This window comes from Lycium barbarum, chromosome 11 (genome assembly GCF_019175385.1).
Source record: "Lycium barbarum isolate Lr01 chromosome 11, ASM1917538v2, whole genome shotgun sequence".
NCBI classification, from domain to species: Eukaryota; Viridiplantae; Streptophyta; class Magnoliopsida; order Solanales; family Solanaceae; genus Lycium; species Lycium barbarum.
The window spans coordinates 16,606,337-16,628,792 of record NC_083347.1 but is presented as its reverse complement, the minus strand read 5'-3'; the positions used below and the strand labels follow the sequence as shown (position 1 = coordinate 16,628,792).

The following is a 22,456-nucleotide window of genomic DNA, read 5'->3' as shown; positions in this document are numbered from 1 at the left end:
TCACATCAATTCGTTTTTTAAAAAAAAAAAATTTTATGTGTAGTTCGTGACTCAATTTTGCGAACTATTTTACTTTTTTCGGTCAATAAATACTGCCTATCTTTACACATGTTATATCTTTCATCTTTCAATTTTCTTTTATCCATTTCATATCTTTCAGGATTGTAATGTCTAACACCCTTCACATCTAGGTCTGAGTGAAGAGGCTGGGATGAGGTGCTAGTCTGAGGACCGTGAAAAAGGAGGTTCGCCAAACCCTCTTGGCTCCAAGGTTGTTAGGAATTGCTAAATGCGGCGAAACCTTGTGATGTTGCTGGTGGAGTCATCATATTAGATGAGTTATATGGAGCCTCGGACATAATCATAGATGGGCCACATATATCCATGGTCGGATTATATAGTGAGAGCTGTGTATATCCATAGATGAGTGATATGGAACTTCTAGAGCAATCATAGATGGGCCGAAAAAATCCATCGATGGATAATATGGACCGGGTAAATTTACGTTGATGATTTAGAGCCACACCCATCCACGAATTTACCCGGTCCATATTATCCATCGATGAATTTTTTCGGCCCATCTATAATTGCTCCGAAAGCTCCATATCACTCATTTATGGATATACACAGCTCACACTATCCGACCATGGATATAGCTGGCCCATTAATGATTCCGTCTGAGGCTCCATATAACTCGTCTAATATGGTCACTGATCCACCAGCAACATCACAAGGTTTTGCCGCATTTAGTAATTCCCAACAACCTTGGAGCCAAGAGGGTTTGGCGAACCTTCTTTTCCATGTTCCTCAGACTAGCACCTAATACCGGCCTCTTCACTCAGACGTGGATGTGAGGGTGTCGGACATTACAATCCTAAAAGATATGAAATGGATAAAAGAAAATTGAAAGATGAAGGATATAACATGGGTAAAGATAGGCAGTATTTATTGACCGAACAAAAGTAAAATAGTTTGCAAATTGAGTCACGAACTACAAAAAAAATTATTTTGATGTGACCAATCAATGCTCGTCTTAAATTTGCATCTGCAACTTTATTTTCTTTAAGTCACGAGAGGCGCAATATAAACGAAATGTAAAAAATAAAAATTAAAAATTAAAAAAACCACATTTCGTTGGACACCAAACAAAATGCCAAAAAATAATAAGAAAAAAATTAAAAACACTCTGCTAGTAGCCCAAGGAAATGGTATTTTAATTATTTTTTTAACAAAATGATGGAGACGCTAATGTTATTTAACATTTCGTTGGTTGTCTAACGAAAAACCCAATTAAATATAAAAAGAAAAATGTCATTTTTGTCTTTAAGTTACAGCCATTTTGGCGCCCGCCTCCGTGAAGGGAGGACTCTTCCTTAATCTTTAATTTTTATAGGTACAAAGTTGTTTAGCAAGAAACTAGAATATAGTTTGAGATTGGTGAAAGAGTAGGGCCAATCCAAAGAAGGCAATTATCTTTGAGATCTAGGGCCATTATATTCAAACCTTCAACCAATTGAAAAACAAAATGATTACAAAGACGAGTAAAATGTATAATTGCTTCAATGGGAGGATTAATTCAAATAATTAGACAATGCTAGTGGGGCAACTGGTTGATATCGCCCAACTATTCGACAAATTGTATGGAAAAGGAAAAGATAGGATACTTTTAGCACTAGAGGGCCACATGGGAGTATCATCAAAAGAACAAATAGGGTATGTTGTTCTCTTCATTATATCCTAGAATATATTCTGGCGTCTAAGCATAAATGCATCACCCCAAATTATGCCTTTCAATGCACTCAACTTTAATTTGAAAACCCAACATTTTTCCATTTTAGTTATTGTTTGACGCATTAATTAATTTGATATAAATACTTGATACGAGTAAATGTTTATACAATTGATGTGAATTCAATTCTCACCATCTTCGTTCCCCCCTTCCCTTTTTTGATCCGCCAATGCCATATGATCTTTTTACCTTAAAAAAAATTTCTAAGTAAATGAAGATAAGGATAAATAATCCTTTCATTAGTGAGTTTGTTGTTTACCTAATATATTATGAATATGAATTGATTCTAAAGGATGAGAAGTGCTCGTAATCTCGAACGAATTTAAATTGCTTTTAGCCAAATATTTAAACTAGCAATGTCGAAACAACATTTTTCAAAAATAATTACCCACGGAGTTACTTTGACTTAGATCTAATGAGAAATCTTCTTTAAGTTCCTTTTTGGACCAAAATACGAACAAGTGTAGTCGACAAATGTTCCTAATTAATTTACTATGTTGATTGCCAGTTGGCACATTAGATTTTCATGAAATCCTTAATTCTAAAATGCTTGAGAATCCTAAGCTTGGGTTCATGGTGTTGGGAGGAATTAGATTCAACTTCAAAGCTTCCTAATCTATGGCTGAAGGCTAGACCGTATAACTAACTTCTTGATTTAACCCTTTTAAATTTCATAATTATTTTGGTGATGCAGAAACACTAATTATAATCTAGCTGGTTGGTTTGAGATATAAGTAGACAATTTATTTTAATTTGGTGATTTGAACATGCTAGTAAACGTAATCTTTACCATCTCCAAAGAAATGATTTACTGTATTTTCTCTTGTCAACATACTTTTATGATTTACGTAACACCACTGAGAAGGACATATAATATTATCCGCTGAAAAATTATTATTGAAAATCTTAAATAGTTATTGGAACCTAATAAGACTATCATTATATCTATTTTGAGGGAGACAAATCAGTGTACAGATTTTCTGGCAAATGAAAAATACAAACATAAAGAAGATCTGTGAGAAGATGTGCTCAAAGACATGATTTTTTTTTTTCTAACAAATTTAAGTCAGGTAACTTACAAAAGATTTATAAAGATTTTGATTTGTAGTTTCCTCCGTTGATTGTACCAAGAAAAGATGAGTGCAATTAAATATCACTCTATTGTTACATGAGTAAGACATGAACAAAAAAAAAATAGTTAAAGGGAAAAGAAACAAAAAGAAAAACAGAAAAGGGAGAAACCCAAGATTCAAAAAAGCAACAGTAATGAAAATGGACCAATGAAAAGAAGCTAAGACAGCATTATATTTAAGATTCAACTTTTATTTAAACAGAACCAAACCAACAACAGTAATAACTGTGTCACACTCCCCATACACATTATGACAACAACCCATCATTCCCACGCTATGTAGTAACTCGCATCCTATGACACCCCCACCCCCCAACACCCCCACCCCACACACTCCTAAATGCTCTCTCATTCACTAGCAAATATTGTACAACAAGAAAATCAAAGTACCTAACATAGCAAGAACAAAGAATGGCACTTGCTAATGAAAAATCTGTGTCTGATGGGAAACTATGGGGACTTTGTAAACTTCCATTTTGGCATTCAAATAACAGCTCAGTGACTGCTACTTCCTCTTCTTCTGTTGCTTCTTCTTCTTCTTCATCTTTTAGGCAACAACAACAGCAACATAATGGCATTTCTGTGGATCATCATTCTAATATTCATGGTTCCCTTAATGTTTCTTCTGTAGCAAAATCATTACTTCCAACTCGTCGTAGACTCAGTCTTGATCCACAAAACAAGCTCTATTTTCCATGTATGTTCATCTTTTTGGCTCCTTTTGCTTTCTTGATTTATTTTGGCTATGCCTATCTAATTGTTTGTCATGAATTAGATCATACCCACTTTTGATATGGCATGTGTTTTGTATTTTCTGTTGCATAATTGGTTGGTTTCTCACCAAATAGGTAATTCAGTTGCTTTGGTACTCCCTCTGTTTCAATTTTTGGTGTTAAGTTTTTAGTCTGTTTTTAAAAAAATGTCTTTTTCTATATTTGGTAACTCTCTAATTTCATTTTTTCTATATTTGGTAACTTTTTAATTCCAACATTTTACACGACTTGTTTAAGATCACAAGATTCAGATGGTAATACATTACACAAATTTTAGTCTAAGACATCTTTATTTTCTTAATTCGGTAACTAGTCAAACTAAGACATTAAAATTGAGACAGTACTTTTCTGTTGCTAATATGTCCTAATTTGGATTTAATAGAAAGAAAGTTTCATGCATTACTTTTTTGTTTACTGAAATGGAAGGCTATTTGTGATTCTGGGAGTGATATGGAAATGCACTTTATGGGATATATTTACTTCATGCTCCTTCATTAGGAGTCCACTTATGTTTATTAATTTAACTGGCCCAATATTAACTGTATCGTAATTCTGTTTTTCCTCCCTTGTCCAAATTTAAGAGCCCGTTTGGATTGGCTTATAAGTTGCTTATAAGCTGTTTTCAGTTTTTTTGAGTGTTCGGCTGGCCAGCTTAAAGTCATTTTGTGCTTAAAATAAGCTCAAAAAAATAATTAGGCACATTTGACTTAGCTTATCTAAAGCAGCTTATAAGCCAAAAAAAATAAGTTACACTACCCCAACTTATATTTTTTTAGCTTATAAGCTGTTTGCAGCTTATAGGCGCCCATCCAAACAGGCTCAAGTCTCAAACTCTCCTTGTTAGTCTTGCAAACAGAATGACACGTTTCTATATTTAGAAATAATTTAACTTTAAAATTTTCATATTACTTTAACGAGATTGATTATTTTAGTCTACAAGTTTCAATAATCTTTGTTTCTTTCTTAAACTCGCAATTAGTCAAATAATGTCACATAAATTGGGATGGAGGGAGTACTATGTTTTGGGTGAAACTTGACTATTTAGTTGTAAAAATAATTCTTTCTATATTTGTTTTTCTTTCATTTCCATATTCATTTATTCGATTATGTTTATTCTGTTCTTATCTTTTTTGAAGATGAGCCTGGTAAACAAGTCAAGAGTGCTATCAGAATCAAGAATACTAGCAAGAATCCTGTGGCTTTCAAGGTACATTACCACTAGCTTCATTGTCCTGTTATTTTCTTGTTTTTGCGGTCCTAACAGTTGCTACTTTATTTTTTCTGATGTGAAATGTGCTATGTACCTAATACTCATTATGTCAATTTCATAATCTCCATAATTAGTGCAACAAGTCACTTTAGTTCCCCACTAGGACAACTTTCTTGAGTTGGTGTTAATAGTACTAATGCTTTAAAGACAATCTGTTTAAAGGTAGGCCTTTTTTTGTTAATTTAATAGTAATTATGGATATTGAAGATTAAAATGATGATGATTGTGTTTAGTGGACAACACCATTATTATGAGATCCTACATTGCTGTGGGACGTGAAATCGGATCTTGCAAAGAGCCAATTTGTCAAATATGCCCTTTGCAACTGATACTATTTCATGGCGCTCGCCTTCTGCATCATTTGTCGTACAGCAACAACTACACCTCAATCCCAAACAAGTAGGGGGCATCATCTTGGGCCAAAATAATATTCTTGACCAATGACCATAGGTCTTAACAGTCATTCATCATGTGTGAGTTAACGGTAATATTGAACTGTTTAACTAGCATCCTTCTGTTTATTAATTAGATATTTTATTGAAACAAGATCAACCATTTTTGAATTAATATAAGATAGTTGCTTTATTACAGAAATTTGCTCCTTTTTTCGGTTACACTAATAACTATCAGTTCAATTGCATTTCTTCTTTTCCTGAGAAGAATTCTACTAGTGATCTTTTTCTTTTAGGGAGAAAGGCAACAGCTTTTATATATCATCTGCACAAAGGCAGTGTCGAATGTGATATTTACTATTCAAAACACAGGAACAGTAACCTTGTTCTTCTTATTCTATAATATCTAAGATTGATTTTGCATCATCTAGAATTCCTCTTTACGCCAAAAGCGAAATACCAGTGAACATTTCACCTTAATCTTCTGAATAGAGCTATATCTATCCTCAAAACATCTTGTATTCCTTCCCTTCCAAATAATCTACTACATGTATGCAGGAACTGTTTTCCACCTATTCTCTGTCTGTCGATTCTGCCCGAGCCATTCCAGCAGCTCTCTAATTGAGTTTGTCATTGTCTGATCAGTCATTTCACATTGCAAAATAATATGATTACTATTTCTTTCGCAACAAGTTAAACAAAACAAACCACCTCATAAGGAATTTTTAGTTTCCATGTCTTTCAGTAGCCAACAATTAACTTACTGACCAACATAAATCAGTGCATCATAGGAAGATTTTAATGTAGTTTTCGCTGCTAGATTTTTCCATATTTGTAATCTTTATCAGCTTACTATTACTATTCAGACGTATTTTCTAATTTTACTTCATCGTGATCAGCTTACTATTGCTATTCAGACATACTTTCTAATTTTACTTCATTGTGCTATCTCAGTTTCAAACAACTGGGCCAAAAAGTTGTTACATGCGGCCGCCAGGAGGTATTCTTGCTCCTGATGAAAGCCTCATTGCAACTGGTAACATCTTCTCTTGGTCTTTCATGTCCTGCTTGTGATGTTAATTGAGAATAGGTACTTATTGCTGTTTTACTGCGCTAATGCCACGCCTAATTAACAGTTTTCAAGTTTGTTGAGCCACCTGATAATAATGAGAAACAAGTTGCCAAGAAGAGCAGGGTCAAGTTCAAAGTCATGAGCTTAAAAGTAAAAGAGGACGTGGATTATGTGCCAGAGCTGGTAAGTGCTAAATAATGGTTTGCCCCTCGATGCATTAACAGATGTACATATTCTCTCATGAAAGTGAATAACTCCTGTTCAAATTCAATCTTGGCCTTTATAAACTTTATTTTATTCAACCTAGTTATTCATACAGCTTTTTAGGAGTAGATATCTGCAATTTTCAGTATTCTTCTCGAGTTTTTTAGCCGTAATTGGTACAGGAAAGTGAGTATCCTATATATTTGACCTATAATGTACAAATCCAAAAAAGAAGGAAAAAATGAAAAGAGAATCAATCACACGTGTGATGGAAATGTAGAATCACTTGAAACAATATTTTGAATTAGAAATAGATTGAGCCTTGAGTCCATTAAAAACTTTTTCAGGGTCATTATAGAAGTGATATAACTCTTGCTTACGCTCTTATTAGTTTTGCTCTAAAGCTTGCTTGGAATAATATCAAATAATCGATCTTGTTTTCCTCCTATCAGTACTTCTTGCATTACAACTCTTCTCCTTTTAAGGTGCCGCCATTTAGCACTCGTCTTTTCTCATTTCTTTTCCTTTTTCTTTTGAAGTTAATGAAAAATGCTATAGCTAAAATTTTTGAGCCACCATAACTGTGCTGTATATAGAAGAAAGTCAGCAGTCCATCAATAATAAAGAGAATTATAGTGGCCTACCATGATATGAACCTCTGATTCCTAAAAGAGTGTATATAATTTTCATTCTTATTTTTGAAAATATAAAGTGCATATATAGAAAAACTCTGAAATATTTGTGATGCACTGTCTCCTCATATCTAAATGCTGTTTCTGCTCTTTAAAAACTGTCACTGAGAGTTTGAGAGGATTTCCCGTGGTCACCTCAAAACTCTGTTCATGTGCACATGTTATGTGTCCCCTTTAGATCAGTTTTGCAAATCAACATAGTAGTGTATCAATTAGTGTGATAACTGGATCACATGATCTAGAGAAACGGAATTTTGGTATGGATTTAATATGTGTCATGGTTGCAGTGTATAGATAAAGAGGAGAGCACCGATATTCAGTGGTTTAAAATGTGAACGAGTTTCACCAGCAAATCCATAGAGCATCAAAATTAAGTTGTGTCAAATGTGAAAAGAAGTTAAGGAGAAAAGTCTCCAATCTCTACTACAAGTTTAACCCTAATCATAGGAACCGGTCCACTTAGAAGGAATAATATGAAAAATAACCTATTCCTGAAGGGAAGCAGCCTGGTTGCCTGTAATTTTATACTTCTTTCTAGTGTGTACTTTTTTTCTCAATACCTTTACCTATAAAGGAAAAAACTTTCTAGTGCATTTGAGTCATTTATGAAAAAAGATAATCAGGCCTTCCAACTGTCCTCTGCTTTCTTGAAAAGAGGTCTTGTCAGATTGCCTCCTGCTTTTTCGAAGGGGCAAGCAACGTTTTAATCTTCTCGATAATGGAGATATGCCTGGGCCATACCTTGGGGGTCCATAGTGTCTCCATTGTCTTCAGCAATTTTGTTGGATCAGTGTCATCAATATTATTCAAAGCTTCTAAGAGCTTCTTCTTTAATTCTGCCCGGGATTCTGTGGATCCTGTCCTGCTAGCGGGTGGTCTTGGATTTTTAGTTATTGGAGTCCACCCTTTAACTTTGATGATTTTAACAAAATACTTGATTCTGCTTATTTCAGCTATATCAAAGGACCAGCTGATAATATAAGAAATTCTTTTAGCAATATAATATTTGCATAATTTGATATGATCCGTTAGGGTAGAAATTTCTTGTTCCCTCTGGAATCTTTCATAATGGGTTTGGAAACTTCTGGGCATTGTTAGCTCATTGCCTCTGAATTTAATCCACCAATTGTAAAACCATCGGGGAATTGTGGATTTAGCCATTTGTTCGTCGTATTTGACGAACCAGGTATGGGAATTGGGTCGTACGTACAGGAAGTTGTACCAAACTGCTTCGTAGTCATAATAATTGTAGGTTTGAGGTCTATGTTGTTTGGATAAAACAATTGGAGTGTGAAGATGGTTGACCTTCCATTCAAATGGACTGATGATTTTGTTTATTGTAAATTTTGAATATTTAATGTTGTCTCGATCAGACACCTCCTTTAAGTGATATTCAATTGTAATGGATCCTGTATCAGTTAAGATGAACTCATAATACCTCCTAGTTTTGATAGGATCATTTGTTTCAATATAATTTCTGTTGGCGTAGCAAGGTTTGAGCAAATCCTCAACCTTTCAATTTTCGTAATGTTTGTCCAATGCCATGATAAGCAAACTTGTCTTTTCAATAATGGCAAATTCTTCTGGAGAAGCCTGTTGGTTTCCTTCCTTTTTTGAAGGAGTGTTAGGATTAACTGCTTAAGCAAAAGATTCTGGAGTCTTCATTTCATAACAATCACTCGTCTGAATAGTACCTGCGGCTGAGCTTGTATAAGCTTTTTGCATCTTTTGGAATGGTGATTGTGGTGGTTCTATTTGAGGAATAGATCCAAGGATAGTTAACTTTGACTGATTAGTAACTGGTCCTGTAAGCCTCATGGGCCTGGTTAGGTTGGGAAATTCAGCTAGAGCTGAATACTTGTTATTACTTTTCTGCTGAAAGGGAGATTTTGAGGTTCCTGGCCTCATGAATACCCTGTAAGAATTCCCTGGTAAGAAATTCCGGTAAAGGATTTGACTCTCCTTTAATAAATTCAATTTCAAAATCGAAACTGGATAATAAAGCTTGTCATCTTCAGTTGTTATTAATAGTCTCTTCTGAGCTATTAATAGCAATTGTGGATTCACAACTGAAGATGACAAACTTTATTATCCAGTTTCAATTTTGAAATTAAATTTATTAAAGGAGAGTCAAATCCTTTACCAGAATTTCTTACCAGGGAATTCTTACAGGGTAATCATGAGGCCAGGAACCTCAAAATCTCCCTTTTAGCAGAAAAGTAATAACAAGTATTCAGCTCTAGCTGAATTTTCCAACCTAACCAGGCCTACAGGACCAGTTACTAACCAGTCAAAGTTAACTATCCTTGGATCTATTCCTCAAATAGAACCACCACAGTCACCATTCTAGAAGATCCAGAAAGCTTACACAAGCTCAGCCGCAGGTACTATTTAGACTAGCGATTGTTATGAAATGAAGACTCCAGAATCTTTTGCTTAAGCAGTTAATCCTAATACTCCTTCAAAAAAAGAAGGAAACCAACAGGCTTCTCCAGAAGAATTTGCCATTATTGAAAAGACAAGTTTGCTTATCATGGCATTGGACAAACATTACGAAAATTGAAAGGTTGAGGATTTGCTCAAACCTTGCTACGCCAACAAAAATTATATTGAAACAAATGATCCTTTCAAAACTAGGAGGTATTATGAGTTCATCTTAACTGATACAGGATCCATTACAATTGAATATCACTTAAAGGAGGTGTCTGATCGAGACAACATTAAATATTCAAAATTTACAATAAACAAAATCATCAGTCCATTTGAATGGAAGGTCAACCATCTTCACACTCCAATTGTTTTATCCAAACAACATAGACCTCAAACCTACAATTATTATGACTACGAAGCAGTTTGGTACAACTTCCTGTACGTACGACCCAATTCCCATACCTGGTTCGTCAAATACGACGAACAAATGGCTAAATCCACAATTCCCCGATGGTTTTACAATTGGTGGATTAAATTCAGAGGCAATGAGCTGACAATGCCCAGAAGTTTCCAAACCCATTATGAAAAATTCCAGAGGGAACAAGAAATTTCTACCCTACCGGATCATATCAAATTATGCAATATTATATTGCTAAAAGAATTTCTTATATTATCAGCTGGTCCTTAGATATAGCTGAAATAAGCAGAATTAAGTATTTAGTTAAAATCATCAAAGTTAAGGGGTGGACTCCAATAACTAAAAATCCAAGACCATCAACTAGCAGGACAGGATCCACAAAATCCTAGGTAGAATTAAAGAAGAAGCTCGTAGAAGCTTTGAATAATATTGATGACACTGATCCAGCAGAATTGCTAGATACAATATCATCTTCAGCAGAAGACAATGGAGACACTATGGACCCCCAAGGTATGGCCCAGACATATCTCCATTGTCGAGAAGATTAAAAAGTTGCTTGCCCCTTCGAAAAAGCAGAAGGCAATCTGACAAGACCTCTTTTCAAGAAAGCAGAGGGCAGTTGGAAGGCCTGATTATCTTTTTTCGTAAAAGATCATTTATCTCATTTTTGCAAGTTTTCATTAATTCATGGTTCATTTGTATTGGCCTTGCCTTTGTAGGAATGGCTTGTTCATTGAAATCTCCAATGTATGGAAGTTCAACTATATGCCTCTTTCTTTCCCAAAAAGCGTTGGGTAAATCTGAACAAACTTCTCGTTTAAGTTTTTCTTGAAAATTTAAAATTCTCTTTTATTACCGGGGTTTCTAAAGTTTATTTAAGTTTTTGAATTTTAATTTCATCTTTTAAGTATTTTATTTGATTTGATAGTAAATTTACTCGGAAAATAGTTTGGATAGCAGTTAAATATTGGATGTTTCTCCAATTTAGAGTTTGCCATAGTTTTTGATGGAATTCCCTGTCTACTAGTATCTTTTATCAATTGATTGGATACTACATGTAGCAACTGGTTGGTATAATTACTTTGTTGGATTAATTTGTTAATATCCTTAGTTTTGGGATCACCTTCTGTATTGGTTCTTTCTCTTTTAAAAGGAGAAGCAGTAATTACTTCATTACCTACTGGTATTACAATTTCTTCTAACGGAGGAACAGTAGATTCGATTGTTCCCTGGTCTTCATATACCATTTGTTGGCTATCATAGACAGGGATTCCTTTTGATTTGGAATTTATCCTGTTAACTCAAACCATCTGAAGAAATTTATATTACATTTAATCCTTTTTAAATCTCTAATCCATTTTTCTCTAAAAGCTTTTCTTGTTTCGAGCCTATAGGTATTTATGTACCATTTTACTCTTATTTTATTCTTTGGGTGATTCCAATTTTTATTCAGGCTTTTAAAGTCTGGTTCAAAGTCATCAACTCTAAGCATTCCTAACGAGTCTGGCTTTAAATCACTAGTTGTTGGGCTACCTGGGTTTATAAAAGCTTTTTGCGAATTATAGTAAACTTTAGGGTTAGTTTCTGTGAAATCTACTCCTTTAATTTTCCTATTAATTTCATCCACAAAATTATCATGACTGTTATCCTCGTCCTCCGGAGGTTTGAAAGGAGAAGGTATTGAAAACGACATTCTTTGGCGCGAAGAATGTCGTGAAAAAGACATTCGACTACCCGAAGATGTTTCATTAACTGATCTAGATCTAAGAAACTTTAGGTCAATAGATCCATCTGGAATTTGGATGACATGGTCTATGGCAGAACTTTCAGGTTCGGCTTTTGGTTGAGTAATGGCCTCAAAATGCCAATCATCTTTTGATAAGATTTCATTCCATTTAAGCATTCTTGGTACAAAGGTATTACTATGGGCTTGATTTGCTTCCATGTGCATAGTAACCCCTTTTTGACTTATCATTTTAATTTTTGGAGCTAAAGTTGTTTTAATTAGTCTGTAATATACACGATATATTACAACAATTTCTTTTGTTTTAATCTTAAGAGTTTGTGTATCCAATATATTCTGATCATTGATATCAACCGAATGGTTTGGATAGCAGTTAAAGTAAACCAGGCCACTAGCTAGTTTGCCTAGTAAAACTCCTAATAATGAATCTTCAAAGTTTAACAGTCTGTCATCTCTTAATAAGAGACATAAAGGTGTGTCTAAACCTAATCTGCATTTGACAACAACTTGTACAAGTCCTATATGAAGGAAATTGTAATTCTTCTGATATCTATTTATATCCTAAGAAGATAACAACTTAATAGTCTCTTCTGAGCTATTAATAGCAACTGTGGATTCACAAGTTTTAATATTGTAATTTTTTACAAAATCAAACTTTGATGTATTATATATTGCTCGGAATGGTTCCTTTGGAATATTCCAATTTTGTAAATCACTTTCTACTTTAGCTATCTTGGTTGCTTCTGCTGGCATATTTATACTATTTAAAACATTCTGTTTTTCAGAATTCATGATGTAATATGGGGGGTTATTTTGTCAAGTTGGTCTTGACAGAACTTCATACAATAATCAAGAAAAGATAGATTTTCTTTGTAGAATTCTAACAATAGATTTTCTTTGTAGAATTCTAACAAGTCTTTGTTACGATTTTCTATAACTAAAACTTCTTCTAAGGAAGTGTCCTTGTTATTATCCCTATTATAATAATGAAGAGTTTCTGGGTCCTTTAAGAGATTCAGAGACCAGATCTCTGTTTCTTGTATTTTTATGTGAATTTGATTTTCCCTTTTATTTATTATAAAAGTTTATTTCTTTAAAAGAAATATGGGTTTTCATAAAACTTTTACTTTTCAGAAGAGTTTAGAATATGAATACTATCCTAAGGGTGTGTGTCTACTACCGCTGTTTTTTATTATCCTGTTTGTCCTTTACTGTATTTATTTAGTGTATACTTTTTTTTCTCAATACCTTTACCGATAAAGGAAAAAACTTTCTAGTGCATTTGAGTCATTTAACTCGTGTATTTTCGTGTTTCAATTGTACTTTGATCTGTAATCACAAGAATGTACTTTGGCATTTCAGCATTTTCTACCTGATGGTTAAAAGCTTAATTATAATCCTCATTAGTTCTAGGCTTGTCATTCTTCTATGCATCTTTTCTTTTTCTCTCTCGAGATACCAGAAGATTTTGTTGGACTTTAGTTACTCCTAACTAGCAGTTTCGAAGCTATAAATTATCAACTTCAACAATGATGGAGCTAGTGCACACACTATCACATACTATATTGTCTATCAGATTTGACAAATAATGGTGTCTAGCACCTTTTTTTCCCGGAAAAACTCTGTTCATCCATGAATTTCTTTTCAATACTTCCTGATATTTTAAGCTTTCTTTAGTAGTTAGGTGAAGTGCGGTATTTATCACGGAAAATAAACTTGATTTCTGATTTTCATTCTGTTGTAAGGACTCACTCATGTTAAAAGCCTAATCAGCATATCCATCTACTATTATCAATATGCCATATTTTATCCACCATCAATTACTTTTGAGTTGAGACTATTATGGTTTTCTTTTTATGGGTTTGAGTGTATAGGAAAATTGAGTCTGAGGAATAATGCAAGAAAAAGAAGTGTAGTGTAGTTTAATAAATGTCCAAGAGTTGTTTCTCTTATTTTTCTTTCTTTTCTTAATGTAATTTACTTCTATATCCTTTTGCGCACCCCTCTCCTTTAACTCTTTTAAGAATCCTTCGACCATCCCAATGTTTGCATTCATGCTAACGGTGATTTGGATCAGTTCGACGAAAGGAAGGATGAAGTTGCAGTTGAACAAGTATTAGGTGTTGTTTTCCTTGATGCTGAACGCCCTTGCCCTGTAAGTAGGTTTTCTCCAACAATTTTGCTCATTAGTTGAATAAGTTTTATTCTGTAGTCTGTTTCTAGCTATGTAATTGTTTAAGGCGTAGAAATAGTTCTAAGGATTTCATGGCTCATTTTCCTTAGGCACTCGAGAAACTTAACCGACAGCTAGCTGAAGCTGAGGCTGAGGTCGAGGCACGCAAAAAGCCTCCAGAAGATACAGGTCCAAAGATTGTGGGGGAAGGTCTTGTTATAGACGAATGGGTAAGTCGCCTTGCCACTACGATGTTCTTATTTTCAATGCTCAGATCTTACGTTACAAATCAACTGCATATTAGAAACTTTTTGTGTTGCTTTCTGTTCTCTTTAAATGCTCTTTTGATCTACTACAAATTGATCAGTGAAATTATATAATGGCCCTCATCCCAAACCACCAAAGAAATGGCGAGATAGCTATAAATGGGGCCTAAAATAATAAATTTCTATTGCAAATACCAAGGCAAGAAGATTGAGATTGAGGCGTAGTAATAGTTGTTTGTAGTAATACAAGGCAAGAAGCACTATAATGGACAAAAAAACAGGAACTTTAATCTATTTGTGCTTCTTAATTGATCAATTATAGAGTTTCTTGCTTTGGATTATGTAGAAGTATCAAAAATCAATTGCCTAACATGACTTCTGTTTCTAATATATTCAGTGTTTTTTACTATTTCAGAAAGAAAGAAGGGAAAGGTATCTTGCGAGGCAACAGGTTGATGGAGTTGATTCAGTGTAATAGAAGCTCTCTTTTCTGCGGATGGTTGAGAAGAATTTCTATGATAAGCCTTATGAATTTTTAAGATATATACAGAAGGTTGCTTTTCTTCTCAAAAAGTGAAATTGATTTTTTCATGTGATTTTCAATTCTGTCTATCCTGGATCCTTGCCTTTTGACTCTTGCTTGTATATATGAGAAACTTGGAAGTTCCTTCCATAATTGATGAACAATCAACTCCATTCTGTTACTTTCTTAATTGATTCTTGGTTTTCTGCAGAAGATATATTCAATTTCATATGTTTTTTTTTTTTTTTCCCTAAAACATAAAGTAACTGGAATTTCTTTCTCCCTATCTTCCTATTTTTTGGTTGAGCCGTTGAGGGTTAAAGGATGTTCTGTAATTTAGGAGTGGGCGTTTGGGGCCGTTTGATTGGATATGAAAATTTTGATTTGGATTTTCGATTTTCGGATTGAAGAAATTACAATCCAAATAAGTGATTGGATTTCTTAATTTTGTTTTGGATATTTCGGATTTTCGATTTTACTTTGAGCCTTTAAGGCAGGCTTATGAGGAACGAAATTCATGTGTCCGGTTACAAGTTACAGGTCTTAGCATAATGCGAAACTAAATATGTCGATTCAACAAAGAATTGTTACAACTAAATCAAGAACTGCTTTATTCTTAAAGTAGTGAGGTAAACTCCAGCTTTGCAAGCTATACTAAATATGTTGATTCAACAAAGAATTGTTACAACTAAATCAAGAAGTATCAAGTCACATAGTTTAGTTCTACATTATTTCCCTCAATGGAAGCTGCTTTATTTTTAAAGTAGTGAGGTAAACTCCAGCTTTGCAAGCTATATTATATTTAATTTAGTAAAAAATTCTATATTTGACTTAACATTATACTGGACCTTAGGACTAATTAGTATTGGGCACATATAATATGGGTAAAGCCAAATATAAAGTATAGAAATTTCGATCCGAAAATCCAACGTACTAAATCCGATATCCAATCTGAAATAAAAAAAAATTAAAAATAATATCCTTAGTCCAATCCATAATTCAAAAATCCAAACCATATATCTAAAAAATTCGTATTTCAGGTTGGCCCAAACTATTTTCACCCTACATAATTATGATAAATGAATATAATTGAGGATTGCAAGACAATAACATCACTGAGGTTCCAAGATGAATCACAATTTTCCTCTGAAATGCTCTTTCAATTTTACTAACATGACTTGGTCTACCAAAAATGGAATCCAAGTAGTCAGACTCTAAAGCAGGTATCGGCCATCGGGGTGAAAGATATCAAAAAAAAACATGACTTGGTCTTGTATACTAATAGACCGGAGTTTAACTTTCACTGTAGTTAAAGTGAAGGTAATGATGGAACAAGTAATCTGAAGGTGTCTTTTAGTATAAAGTAAAAGTAAGTGCCTTTTTAGGGAGTCTAGCTTTGCAAAATTCTACTTTGAAGAGATGTGGTGAACAAATAATTTGGGACTCTTTGGTGATTAATTATTTGACATTATTATGTTCATTAAATTATTGATCTAGACAGCTGGAAACCTGGTGGTTAAGTAGTTATATACGCTAAAGGCTGTTTTGGAAATAAAAACAAATTAACTAAGTGCAAGTTGCTTAATATTAAATGATTGATCAATTGGCAATAATGGAGTTTTGATTTAGACGAAGATATGGTGGATTTCTTTAAACCACATTGAACTGATATAGTGATTCCTCAAAGTCTTTCCTACTTTATAAAATTGATATTTCGCTATCACAACTAAGTATTATAATATCCCCAACAAAAAAATATCGAGAGATCTTATTATTTTAGTTAGTATAAGTGATTCTATTTTGTCTCAGGTTTTATCTAAGGACTAGTTGAAGTGGACAGGTGCACCTTGCAAATGGGGCATGACATAATTTCATACAGATGATATTTGGAGCTTTTTGGTTCTTCCTTTTTTCAAAGTTAAGGAATTGCTCTATAATGTTCATGAAAATGACAGTAAGTACTTTACCTAAGATTGAGAAAAGTGCAAAGGCAGAGAGGATTGTGAAAAACACAAGAAGAGTTCACAAAAGCAATAACATTTCTTTTGTTTTCTCAAAGCGGACCGACATCTCTCAATATCACATAACAGTACTGCAGACCTAAAATAAATAAATAAATACGTTGTTTATTGATAACTTGATTTTTAAATAAGTGATTCACACAATTTAATTTGTATTAGAACGTAATAGATTATGCTTTGAGTGTCTTCGTGATCCGTTAACCAATTATAAACGGTTGACGCAATTTATCACTAAACTGGATTTCATTTATTAAAGAAAAGAATACTAAATCCAAAAGCCGGAGTTGAAATTCCATTTTAAGGTATCATTTGGTTCAAGACAAGTTATACATACATGAGTTATAATATAAGAAGTACTAACCTATAGAATAGTAATACATGAATTATCTTTTATTGAATATTTGGTTTATTGCACTAAAAATGATATAAGTACAAGATATCGTATAAAAATATTATTTATTTTTTAAATAAAATTCAATTATACACTTAGATGCATGACCTTCTCAGACTTCTAGAAAAAAAGAAGAAGATATGGGTAGTTTATCCTTTTGATGATTTATTCGATATGGGGGATGAAGTAAACAAGGATATCCTAGAAGAAAATGAGTTAGTAACTATAGAATAAATAATCCTGGGATTAATTAATTCCCTTTATCATACACGGGATAAAAACGATTATTTTTCTTATCTCAAGAATTAAACAACTATTTCAAAATATAAATAAAAAATTGGATAAAAAACGTCAAATTCTATAGCATGATTATTTCATCAAATTCCTCGAACCAAACGAGTCCTAGGTGTATGTTTATATAATCATTTGTATTCACTTTATTTGCTGTAGGTTTTGCTTACAAACTTTGCCAAGATTTGCTTCTCTACCATTCGAGGATAAGGGTCGTTATCCCCATCAGTTACATATACCAATTTGATATACAAATAAAACACAAGGATTATGAGCAATTTAGAGAAAAAGAAAATAGAAATGGTGTCTTTTTGCCCCTTTTCGTTTAGACACGTATATATAAATGTTTAAGGACGTACCTTTTGAATTAGATAAGCGATGACCGGAGCTTTTTGAGTCAAACAATTCTTTGATTCTCTTTGCTCATACTGTCCTACTTGACAGATTAATCAGCAGTAACTTTTCTTTTCCTTTCACCGAGTTAAGCAATTTAGGTATGTACAAAAAAGGAAAAAATGCCGGTACCAACAAATGACTTACCAAAAAAAGACAAGAAGGTATCCTTATAAAATCATTAACGATGACTTATACTCTAACTGTCAACTCGCTTATACTCAAAATGCAGCTCCATTTTGGTGGTTTCATAATTAATGGTTAATCCCATAATTGAAAGAGAGAACTTACTTACACTCAATATTACATCAAAATTAGACTAATTTATTATAATAAAATGATGAATTGAAGTGATTATATGTACTAATTAATCAGGCTTAAATGAAAAACTTAATGCCACACACACAGTTATATATCTCTTCCTTCAATAAAAACATTGGGTGTTGAATAAGTTTTTCTTGAGTCCGGAATCAAAATGACCCCAAAAAAATATTTTGAACCGAAATATCCCAACCAAAAAAAAAAAAGTTACTGAACTACCTTTAGGGCAGTAATTTACTGCGCTAAAGCAATTAACGAGGACGGCTCGGTTAACTGCTCTAGCGCAGTAATTTACTGCGCTATAGTGTCTGTCTTTTTTTTCCGGCCCTTTTGGTTAACCCTTCTTCCATTACACTTTTTAACGTACTTTGACCATAGATTAATCATGCTTCGGGACCCCGAAACTTCAATATTTTATATAGAACCCTAATTATTTTTGTGCGATTAATAAGGTAGGATCAATACATCAAGGATACATAAAAGTTCGGATGGCCGTTCTAGTGATTGAAAAGTGATCGAACGCCATTTTCGTTTGAAGACTCGGTGTCATTAGCTTGAAGTTCTTTACGAATACTTAAACTTGTTCATTAATAATTAATCAAAAGTTAGTCAAAATGGCAGCATTCATACAAAAAAAAAATTAATTAAATTGCATCATTCATAACTTTGAGTAGATGAAAATACTTAACATACTAATATTCTTCAAAATAACAGCATCATCATAAATTAAACTTAAAACTAAAATCACAACATTCTTAATCATCATCAGAGTACAAGTCCTCAATATCGTCCTCAGAAAAATATTGGCGGTTTCTTAAGACACATCTTTTTTCAGTAGCAGTTAGTTCTCTACCGGTTGATGATGCTTATTCTTCGGCCAACTTTAGCATGTAAAATCTACATCGTCTTGCCAGCATTCTGTTGTTTTATGTTCTAATCCTTTGCACGGCAAGCTCGCAAGTTTCTGGACCTACTTGAGGCATGGTTAAGGAGTACTTTATTGGGATTGGAGCGTTGAGATTTTCCAAGTCACGAACAAGACGTTCTGATTCGGCAAGCCGATGTGACCATTCTCGGCCTAAACCGCAATAATATTCCCGCGGATCTAAATATTTCACACTGCAGAAATCATCATTACGCTCTATAAGAAGGTGGGGATTTAGCTCATCTAGTTTGAAATCACTGGTATCGCTCGAAAAATTGCTATGATTTGAACTCTCATCATCACTGCTATTTGGTTCTTTTGGAAGGAGTAAAGACCAAACTGAGTTTCTACTATTCGACATTGAATATGGTGTAGTCTAATAACAAAAGAAAGGGCTACTTATATAGTTGCAAACCCCCAAGTACCCTCGGGGGGGGGGGGGGGGGGGGGAGTCTTTATGACCCTACCTACTTACCTTATTATAAGAAAAATATTAATCTTCATCGGACATTTCACAGTCCGAATCCCACTTAGATCTAAATCTTATGCTACCATGTATACCATATTCTACCCTATGGTAACGTATTTGCATCCGATTGTTCTCTTTGCGAAAACGATTAAGAGCTTAAACTCTTGTGGAGTTCCGCGAGGCATTGACATAACACGTTTTTTTGGGCGTTTAAGCCCTACTGACGCTAACTTGTGCTCCAGTGTTGTAGCCTCTTTAACACGCCAATCCCACTCCTCTCTCATTTTATTATTGTATTCTCGATTGAATCTGTCGTTAGGGTTATTTGAGTAATGAAAATCATCATCATCTAGTTCCCAGGTCCTACCCATTGCTTCAAATGTGTTTGCTGGAGTGAACGATATAACATGACTAATGTCTCTAAATTGGTCAAAAAATGACATAGTAACTCAATTTTGTGTGGTTGGTAACAACTATTCATCAAATTACGTTATATAACACTTAAAGTTTGATTCAAATTATGACGTTTTTCTGTTTGACAGTTGATGTGACAATATACTGCAGCGGTATAGCGCAGTAAAATACTACGTTATGCCTGTATAACGAAGTAAAGTAATGTGTTATACTGTCATAACGCAGTATTTTACTGCGTTGTGACAGAATAACGCATTATTTTATCGCGTTATTCTGCCGAGACCTGACATAGGCGGTTAATTCATGCGTTATGCAACATTTCGTACTTAATTTGATTTGACGTAACACTGCAAGACACACTAATTGCATGCATGCGTTGGTTCTATATTCAAACTTCAAATCTATTAATACCGAGTTCGTGTAAGGGAAAAAAATTCTAAGTTTCATCCAATTTTTAACACAAATTCTAAGTTTCATCCAGTTTTTGCATTTTGTATTCCTCTAAATTATTCAAAATATGGCAGATGTTCCAAAAATTAGAGTTTCTTTATTCTGGGACGGACAAATTATATTTGAGGAAAATAATTTGCGCTATGATTCTCTCCCAAAATACCATGTTAAGTTTCCACTTTACTTAAAATTCTCAAAACTACTCCAAGCCTTGTATAATAGACTACAAGTTAGTAGAAGTGATTTTGATCTAAATATAATTGGAAAATATCCAATGTCATTTATGCCGCAAGGTGTAACTAGTTATGGACAGTGGTACATTCAAAACGATGGTTCTTTGACTGATTATTTGAAGGCGCCTTATGATTATAGGCAATGCATAACTTTAAACGTCCTTGCAATGTATATAGAGAAGGTCCCCATTAATCGACTTGAATTCATGGCTAGGGCTCCTCGGGAAGTCCAAAATAGACCTCGTCGGGAAGCCCCGTCTATAATTCAGGCCGAAGTCACTCAAGCGGAACCTACTTATCAACACAATTACCCTGACATGAGTACTTATGAAAGCATTTTGACTAGTCAAATGCCTCTAGATAGTTTAAGTCACCAATTTGATGGGCAGTTGGTATTATTATTATTATTATTATTATTATTATTATTATTATTATTATTATTATTATTATTATTATTATTATTATTATTATTATTATTATTATGTGTAGTGGCACTTGAATGCTACTAATGATGTCGATTATATTATTTAGGGGTTATACACCTGATATGGATTATATCTGACGGTCTCCTCAATCGGGATAGATGAATCAGGTTGGAACATCCTTAGCCTATCCAACAACTCAAAGCGATGGTCCTTCCTCAAGTTTCGGTGCAGTTGATTACTATCGGTACGTCTATTTTTTTAACATCAATAGTGTTATTTGATGTGTAGTAGTTAAAATACTCTAATTTCTTATGTAGGGAGAATGTGGTAGTTGCACCAAATTATAGGCAAAGGCCTGCTATGGATGGTCTGGATTATCCGGATTATCCGAATTATATAGTGACATCATCCAGCGATAGTGAGGAAATACCTAATGCAGAGGAAAGTGACAATGAGCAAAGTGACGATGAGATTGAGGTTGGAACTAATCCTCAATATCAAGTAGAACTGTTGCAAGACATGATGAACAGTCCGGCACACCAGGAGGAACTGAATTCACAGCAACCATTTGAATAGCAAGAGTCGATTCCGGTTCAGCCGCAAAGCCAATTTCAACAGCAAGAGTTGACCCCGATTCAGTGGCATTCCGATGAGATCCCCTATCTTGATCATCTTCAAGATCGCCCAGATGCCTTTGTCTTTACTAGGAATGATGATCATATTCGGCGAAGTTTGTGGAAAGAGTCAGTGGATCTTTTAAAACAAAAGACTCATATTGAAAAAGGCATGATTTTCAGCTCGAAAAAATCATTGCAAAGGGCTGTTAAGATTTATTGCATCCAGGGGATGAGGGAGTTTAAAGTTGACGATTCCACACGAAAACTTTGGCGATTGGTCTGCAAGCGAAAATATCAAGGCTGCGAATGGATGCTCCGTGGTAAGGAAACTGCTGAAAATATGTGGACTATTTCAAAGTTCTACACAAAGCACACTTGTGATATGAGTGACCTCCCAGATGATCATTGTAATATAGATACTAATTTGATTGCGCGTGTATTAGTTGGCGACATTGGAAAAAACCCAAGGTATCCCCTTCGCCTAAGTTTATTTTATTTTTGGTGTTAATATAATGTTCCTCGTTATTATATGCTGATATTTCAACTTTTTCAGGTTCCCTATTAAATATTGTATTACAGTCGTCCTGAAAGTATATAGCAAAACTGTTACTAGGAGGAAGGCGTATCT

General features: G+C 34.0%; 1 protein-coding gene across 2 annotated transcripts; it reads left to right on the top strand.

Annotated features, from left to right (window-relative positions):
• Nucleotides 1–3,118: 3,118 nt before the first annotated feature.
• LOC132618087 (vesicle-associated protein 4-2-like) lies at nucleotides 3,119–15,095 on the top strand. Of its 2 annotated transcripts, XM_060333140.1 has the most exons (7): nucleotides 3,126–3,618; nucleotides 4,831–4,901; nucleotides 6,311–6,392; nucleotides 6,493–6,611; nucleotides 13,994–14,071; nucleotides 14,200–14,319; nucleotides 14,771–15,095. In XM_060333140.1, exons 1-7 carry the CDS (start codon nucleotides 3,333–3,335, stop codon nucleotides 14,828–14,830), a joined length of 816 nt encoding a protein of 271 aa, XP_060189123.1. In that variant the 5' UTR covers nucleotides 3,126–3,332; the 3' UTR covers nucleotides 14,831–15,095. The 2 variants fall into 2 exon arrangements, with proteins under 2 accessions (XP_060189124.1, XP_060189123.1); XM_060333141.1 differs by lacking the exon at nucleotides 14,771–15,095 and having other exon boundaries at nucleotides 3,119–3,618; nucleotides 13,994–14,075.
• Nucleotides 15,096–22,456: the final 7,361 nt, after the last annotated feature.